At 36.7% G+C, this 8,639-nt stretch overlaps 1 protein-coding gene across 1 annotated transcript; it reads left to right on the top strand.

The window, feature by feature from the left end:
* The first annotated feature begins 443 nt into the window (after positions 1-443).
* Positions 444-2,081, top strand: LOC124938326. The gene has a single exon (XM_047478748.1). It carries the CDS (start codon positions 588-590, stop codon positions 1,905-1,907), a length of 1,320 nt encoding a protein of 439 aa, XP_047334704.1. The 5' UTR covers positions 444-587; the 3' UTR covers positions 1,908-2,081.
* The last annotated feature ends 6,558 nt before the right edge of the window (positions 2,082-8,639 follow it).

Here is an 8,639-nt window from a genome sequence, read left to right as displayed (position 1 = left end):
TATTAATAAAGGGTATAATGTTAAATTATAAATTAAATGATATAAGAAAAGTGAGGTATAAATTTTATAAAAATAGTAAAATTTTAATAAACACTATTTAAAAACACTATTTATTGATATAGTTTATATTATACCAATAATGTTATACCCTTGTTACCCCTTAAAAAAAAGTATAAAAATTTTATAAAAGAAAAATAGAGAAAAATATATGACATAATTTAATTATTTAAAAGAAATATTTTTTTATTTTCTCTCTTAATTTTTTTTTTAATTTTTTAAAAAACCAATAATGATGCTCTTATCCCCTCTTTAATTTATCTCCCTCCATCCATCCCTTCTGATAATTTAATAATATTATTATGTATGATTAAGACAAACAAATCAGCTAGCATGCCAGGCTGTTGCCCGCAATCTCTATGTATGATTCCAGCACATACTTTCACACACTCAACAGCTTCTTCTTCTTCATTCAATCAAAGCAGTTTACTATATTACATATAGCAATTATCTCCAAAACCATTTAGGAGAAAGAGAGAGAAGCCAGTCTCTTCTCACAGATCTCTGACAACTAGCTTAATTAGGCTGCCATGGATCCATGTTCATTTGTTCGTATTGTAGTCAGAAATTTATTCCTCAAATTCCCTTCATCCACCACCACCACCATCATCTCTTCCTCTTTCTTCTGCAAGATCAAGTTCAACGGTTTTCCTTCACAAATCGTTTCTCTCCCACTCGACGATTGCTCTCCCTCCGCGGCCGCCGCCGCCGCTTGCTTCACATTAACCAGACCTCAGTTCGATAACCTATTCTCTAATTCATCTAAATCCTGCTGTTTGAAGGTTGAGGTCTTTTCTTCTTCTCGCAGAGGGTTGTTTTGTTCGAGGAAACTGTTAGGCTCAGTTTCAATTCCCTTGGATCTCAAAGGAAATGATAATTCGATGTCAAGAACAACTGTGATTCACAACGGCTGTGCCTCGATTAATGGATCAAAAACCTTGTTGAATCTCAGAGTACAGGCAGACCCAGATCCCAGATTCGTTTTTCAATTTGAGGGACAACCCGAATGTAGCCCCCAAATCTTTCAAATTAATGATAAGATTCGCCAACCTGTATTCACTTGTAAATTCGCTCTAAGAAACGCCGCTGATCGCGACCTCAAATCAAGATCAATTTCAGAGACGACAACCAAATCAAAGAGGAGGAACTGGCTAAGATTGAATTCATTGAGAAATCAGGATCGTAAGAATCGCCGTAAGGAACAACGTAAGGGATGGACTATCACTATTCATGACCTCTCAGGTTCACCGGTTGCCGCCGCGTCGATGGTGACCCCATTCGTCCCTTCGCCGGGATCCGATCGGGTCAACAAGTCCAATCCAGGAGCCTGGCTTATTCTACTTCCCGGCGACGGTACTTGGAAGCCATGGGGCCGGCTTGAGGCTTGGAGAGAGAGCGGGGATGATCGGATCGGGTACCGGTTCGAACTCCTTCCGGACCCAACCATGACCTCGATTTCAGAACCAGTAATTCTTCATCAGTCCACGATTAGCACCAAAAGTGGTGGGAAATTCGCCATAGACATTTGCTCAGGGGCGTCGCCGGCGTCGACGCCCGGGAGCAGTTGCGACTTCGGATCGGGTTATGGATCGGGATCCGAATCTGGGTCGTGGTTGCAGTTCTTGTACAACGGGTTCGTGATGTCGTCGACAGTGAAGGGAGAAGGGAAACGGTCGGCGGCGGTGCCGAGAGTGGAGGTGGGAGTGAGGCACGTGACCTGCACGGAGGATGCAGCAGGATTCGTGGCTTTAGCTGCGGCGTTGAATCTCACCGTCGATACTTGCCGGCCGTTCTCGAAGAAGCTCCGGAAAGAGCTCACGCGCCGGGGGAATCGCGACCACATCGTTTGAATCTGATATTTTTTTTTTGCTTTATTTGTTTATTTAATTTATTTTATGCAGTGTGTTGTATTTTTTTAATAAGATGCACTGTTATGTATCTCACTGTTGATGTACTGTACAGTTTATTTGATTATTAAATTCTTTTATTTGATTTTAAATAAAAAATATTACAATAATTCAAAATTTTGTCTCTTTCAAGACATTTTATTTGCATTCATTTCATCTCCAATCATCCAACCATGACCCATCTTTACATCTCAAAGCTTCCACTAACATAATTTCTTCCAATCATTCATCATTTCATCCTTCATAAATTTACTTTAAAAACCAAACAAAATTTCAAAATACATTCATCACCCTAAAATCTTAAAAATGATTTAAAATATCTTATCTACACTTTTAAACCTTAAATTTTTTTCAAGGCATTAATCTAGTCAAACTTAACATTTTTACATTTGTGTGAGTTGATGCCTTCACATTAACCTTCAATCGAAAACTAATTAATGCTACTTACATAAGTCAAATCCTTAAAAATGATAAGATCTTAAATGGAAAAGAAAAGTCACGGAATATATCAAATGCTCCCTCTTCCCTCTTAAAGAAAAAGAACCAGAGCATTCCTTACAAGTGAACATGTATGTGAACCCAATTCTCACTACTCCAGCTTGCTCCCAAGTCATATTTTATGCTGCTCGTTCCTCCGAAGAAGCCTCTCCTGGAGGAGCAACCTTTTGCAATGCAATTATGGATGCATTAAGTTCGATGTAGCAGAATATAATGGACATGTCGTCCAGATTGGAAAATCTAGAGAAGGGGTCTGCATCAAGTAAAGATGATGGCTCTTCCATTCTTACCACTCAAAAGGAAACTGATAAAACATTGAAGCGAAATACATACGAAGTCAACCTCTTTCATACTCAGTATAAGAAGTTGAAAAAGAACTTCTTTCAACGAAAGTCGGATCATCTTGCTGAATCTAAAAATTTCAACCTGGAGCTTCACCAAGAGACAAAGTCCATAATTGAACTTATTCAATCCCAAGTAATGGAGGTGTCAAACTCATTAAATAGGGCAGAGGCTGAGCGATTAGAGCAGGCTGATACCTTTGCAAGGAAATTTTAAGCTGAAGAAGAAGCTGCAGCTACTGCTAAGAAAGAAAGAGCTCTTATTGCTGCCAACCCTGATAATGTTAGAAAGGGGGAAGGAAGCAAAAGAGGGGGGTCAACTTCTGCTCAAGGAACTCGATTAAAATCTAAACGAAAAGCTGCTGAAGGAGGCGGAGGCAGTTGTGCACCACAAAGAAGAGGCCAAGGTCGTGGAGGCGACATAGGAGGTGGCAGTGGAGGTCGAGCGATCAGTCGATTCCAGAACCTCTTAACTAGAGAATCAATTTCCCAAAGCGGCGCAGATCCAAGAGTAAAAAAGGAAGGACACTAAATCTTTCTCCTTGTGTTTTTCTTTGTTTTGTACTTTAAAATTATGTTTTAAAAACCTTGGTGAATTACTTTGATCTTAATCTTATTTGATGGGTGTTTATTTTGCTTGATAAAAGTTGCATATTCTTAACATCATCAAAAAGGGGGAAATTGTTGGGAAAAATTAAAATAGAGTAAAGAAAAGAGTTAATTAAGTGAGAAATAATTAACTTGAAATAGAAATAAATAAAAACTATGATCTGAAACATTATCTTAACAATGTAATTTTGATGATGTCTAAATAGAATAAATCTAAGTTGTCTATTTATTTTATACAGGTGCATATAAGTATATGCTACTTTAGACGTGGTCTAAAGTAGGCTATCTTAGACGTCATACGTAGTTAGACGTGGTAGTCCAACTCCTTTAGACGTGGTAGTCTAAATTTTTTAGACGTGGTCTAAAGGGAAACATAGTTAGACAAGGTCGTTTAACTTCTTTAGACGAGGTCTAAAGGGATGCGTAGTTAAACGAGGACGTCTAACTCCTTTAGACGAGGTCTAAAGGAATGCATAGTTAGACGAGGACATCTAACTCTTTTAGACAAGGTCTAAAGGGAAACGTAGTTAGACGAGTTCGTCTAACTCCTTTAGACGAGGTCTAAATGGATGCGTAGTTAGACGAGGACGTCTAACTCCTTTAGACGAGGTCTAAAGGAACACGCCTAATGCCTTGCTTTAACAGCCGTCTGAAGAAAGCATATGTCTAACCACGATCAACTAGTTGTCTTCTACTCATACTCCACTCACTTCTGTGTAGTCTGACAAGCCATCTAATTATATCAAATGAATGAACGCTACGTACGCGAATATCTTTCCAACTATTTGTCAAGTACAAGACAATATTAGAGGATATTCGGAGCACTACCAGTTCGGTACGGCCACAATCCAATTTCTCAAAGTCTGTTGTACTCTAGTACTATAGGCGGCCGTCCAACAGACACATGCCACGTGTCCATTAAGAAGATTCGACCGTTGGTGTCCTTCTACTACAAATAGATGCTCAAGGACAATGGAAAAATCACCCAGTTATGAAAAACACTTGAACAAAGAGAACTTACGAACACTCGACTTACTACTTTGCTCTTGCTCTTACTGACTTCTTACATCCTTCAAGATCAAGAGAGAAATTCAATTACTGTCTAGCTGTGAGAACATTGTAACTTGAACATATGGTTGTTCTATTCAACAGAGAGTTAGTTATCTCAGTAAATTGTATTCGATTCAAAGTATTTAGTGGATATCCTTCCGGTTGTGAAGAAGGTGTGACATATGAGTTTTATCTCCGAACATCCATAAAACTCATTGTGTTCTTCACTCTCTTCCCTTTACATTCGATTGTTCAAAGCGTCAAATCCGATGAACACTTCCGCACTTGAATCTGTTTCAAGAGTTTAGAGGATTTGTGAAGAATAGAAACATATATTAATTCCTCACATGATTATTATCTAAGAATATATCGTTAGCTGTTAACAATAGTTAGACCCTAGTCTCTATTGGTAGCACCTATCCAAACAATCTTCATGACATTGTGCTTTCCTTTACTGTCAATAATTGCCATTTTCATTGGCAGAAGACTCTTACGATGCACTTCAATGCTAATTCTAACAAATGACAAGTGCTCTCCTCTTTCAGTTATTGGGGTCCACATATAATGGTTTCCTAATTGTACCTACAAAATGACTAATTGCTTCAGCATTGTACATGTGGGTTGGAATGTTCCAAAGCTTGAACCAAATCTGGGTTGTTTCCTTTGGTCTTCTTTGTAGATTAATCTCTTCCGACCACTGTTCCATCTTCATGCAATTATATCCTATGTAAGTATGCCCTTTCTCCAAGATTTCTTTCAGACTTGAGCCCTTTTTGAACTGTCGAAAGTAGAGGTCATGTATGTTTACAGAAACTTTTTCAAGCCCCTTTTCTCCCCCACTATTTAATTAGAGCTTCTTTGGGAATGATACTCTATTTTTCCCAATTAAGTTTCCAACCACCACAAACTTCCAGTCTTCAATACATTTCTCCTTTACTCTAGAAGGAAGTTTGAATTGAAAGTAGAGTTGAGTATCTTTACCTTTGTTTGGATATCCCCCAAGTAGACTTTTCCTTTGTAGGCATGGTCTTCAGATTTCTTTTCTGTTTTATTCTTCCATACCTCGTTGACTTTCCATGCTGAATTACTCCTGATAGTGTAGGTCTTAGATTTGGGAGTCTTCATCAATTCATTCATTGTATCAACTGACCATTTAACTATCTCCTTATATTCTACTTTCTTCAACAAATTCCAGTCCTAGAGATAATAAATATTGAGTTGGACTTTTATTTGTTGAACTTTCTATTTATTAATTGATTGTGATTTCTCCCTTCTTAGCATGCATCAGGAGTTTGGTAATCTGGTTTTTAAGACCAAACAAGTTGGCTCTTTCATTATAACCAACTTTCCATACTCCCTCTTTGTTGCCTTGTTTTCCTGCATTCTTCTCTACAAAAATTTCTGTAGGATCCGTTGATTTAACATTGCTTTCCTCCTTCTTTTCTAGGATAACTTCATCAACTATCCTCTCAATCTCTTTTCCTACAACATTTTTAATTTCTTCCAGAATAATCTTCCTTACTTTTGTTCTTCCCTTTTCCCCATGATGAAAGAAATAGAGTAATATAATAAGTAATTATAGAAATCCTAAGAGATGATCACAGATAAACTACAATTGAGAGAAAATTCCAGCGGCGCTAACAAATGCACAAGAAACCCTAGATCAACTTTTTGTGTTACATTGTGGGATTTATTACACGTAACAAAGGATGATTCAACAAGATCAATTTTCTTAGATTTCTTACAATGTACAACATTTAATATCTCTCTACATATGAGAGGAGAAAGAGTTATATTTTCGTTGATCACATTATCGACGGATGAAAGAGAATGGGTTTCTTGGGAACCGAGAGAGATAGATTCTTGAGCTAGATTAGTTATCTTGGGAATCCGAGCCAAGTTTTCCAGGGCGTCGCACAAATACTCTGTTCTTTTCCTAATCATGCAAATAGAAAGGTTAAGATTATGAGGACAATTTGAAAATGTTTTGAGACTTGGAAAACGTCTTTATAAATTTGGATTGGTAAAGGGTTCGGGGAAGTCAAAACATATGGTGCTTTTTCCCTCGCGGATGAACTGTTCATTCAAGGCTGGGGGGACAACTATGCGTCGTTTGTATATCCTTCCCTTGTGGATTTCTTTGAATTCTGTAGGGATGTATCCTAGACCGTGACGAATCATGTTACTGTTGTTTTTGATTAGGTTTATGTGCGGAAATTTTAGATCTAATCTAAAATACCTAATCATTGATATAAAAGCATAACTGATAGAATAAACATACAGCTTGAAATGGTATACCTTTGATGCGTGAATTTGACAGATCTGGTTGATTGGATCAGGATCAGAGCCCCACTTGTTGCTCCTCTATTTGGTCCACACGAGTTCCAATAGATCCGGTTACCGTCGATTGCTAGATCGTAGGATAACCAAAGGAAACAATCTGATTGCTTGCTTTCAGAATCAAGAGCACCATTTGTTCTAAAGAACTTCTCTCCAGCTATAGAAAAAGGGGGATGGGGAAGTTTTTGTGTGTCACATTGATTATCGAATAATCATCCTTTTAAATGCCCTTCTCACCTAGGAAAATTTATTTCCCTTTTAATTGTCATGTAAGAAACCTTCCACCTTCCTTTTTGATAAACCGTAACATATTTATGACAATAAAATATGTTATAATTTTATCTTTCATAAATATATCCTCAATATATATATTTATTTCTTTCTTGCTTAAACGTCTTTAACAATATCTAATATATTGTTTATCCACAAAGTTACTCTTTTATTTCAAAATAAAAGGAATAATATATATTACTAATATCTAATATATTAGTAATATAATCATTCTCATTTCATCTATTGGTAAACCCTATATGTGTGACCTCGTAGGACCCAATTATAATAGCTGTAGGTATTACCCTATTAATCATAGTTGGCTTCTAGCAAAGCACTACGACTCCTAAAATAATTGGATTAAATTAATTTTCTTAATTGTCCTATTCACATTTAGTCATTGCACATTGAATTAAAGGACATAATTCCTTCAATCTCCCACTTGTCCTTAAACAAGTGTGCAATATAAGATACCTTGTCTCTTAGTGTCTTATTCGATGATATGATGACATCCATATCCTTTATCAAATATGTTTCTTGAACTCTGAGTTCGAACTGTAAATAAAACGGATGATTCAAATAATCCATCCGAGCATGGCCATTCATTTTCAGTTCTCACTCTTCAAGTGGCCGAGACACCATTCCCTTTTCAATGTATCGGAGTATACACGAAATAGGAGGACTATTCCAGTCTTGTATGACTATGGCTCCCACTCAACTTTTAGCAATCCTAACAATTGCCTTTATAACTCCCTTTTACGGAAAGCGTTTAACAATGTCAAAGAAATACTAATTATCCAGTGAGACCATAACATACTCATGTCTGAGGAATCTACTAAATATGGTTTAATTTTAAAACTCTATAATATTGAAGAGTATTAAAGCAGGTCAGTCTTATATGTATCATCTATACACATATATGTATATGACTAGACATCTCTATGTCCCTATAGCTCATGAAACCTGACGCTATCAGTCAACATACAATATAGTAACATATAAAATCATCTATGTCCATTTGATGATTTCGAACTATAGACTTTTAATAATTCAAAACTTCATTTCACTTAATGGGGTTTCATTCACCAGAACACTTAAGGTGATCCCATTTGTTAATAATGAATTATTTGGACATATTATTTAATATTTGTTAAGAACAATGTATAAATAAATATGAAATATCATATATCTCAAAATCATCAAGTCAAACTTAAACAAGTGTTTAATACTCATAAACAAAAAAAAAAAAATTTAAAGCCATTCTCCAATATGTTTGAGGCCCTTAGCCCTAGTGTGACTCTCATGCTTGGGCCGAGGCATAGGTTTGGTCAATGGATCAGCAATGTTGTCATTTGTATGCACTTTACACATCCTAATATCACCCATATTAATGATGTGTCGAATAAGGTGATACTTCCTCATAACATGTCTGGATTTTGAGCTCGAACTTGGTTCCTTAGCCTGGGCTATGGCACCATTGTTGTCACAATAGATATCAATAGGCATTGAAATGCTAGGAACAACACCGAGTTCATCCAAAAATTTCCTTATCCAAACAGCTTCTTTT

This window comes from Impatiens glandulifera, chromosome 5 (genome assembly GCF_907164915.1).
Source record: "Impatiens glandulifera chromosome 5, dImpGla2.1, whole genome shotgun sequence".
In the NCBI taxonomy this organism is placed as follows: Eukaryota; Viridiplantae; Streptophyta; class Magnoliopsida; order Ericales; family Balsaminaceae; genus Impatiens; species Impatiens glandulifera.
The sequence above is the reverse complement of the archived record's forward strand: the minus strand, read 5'-3'. Positions and strand labels throughout refer to the sequence as shown.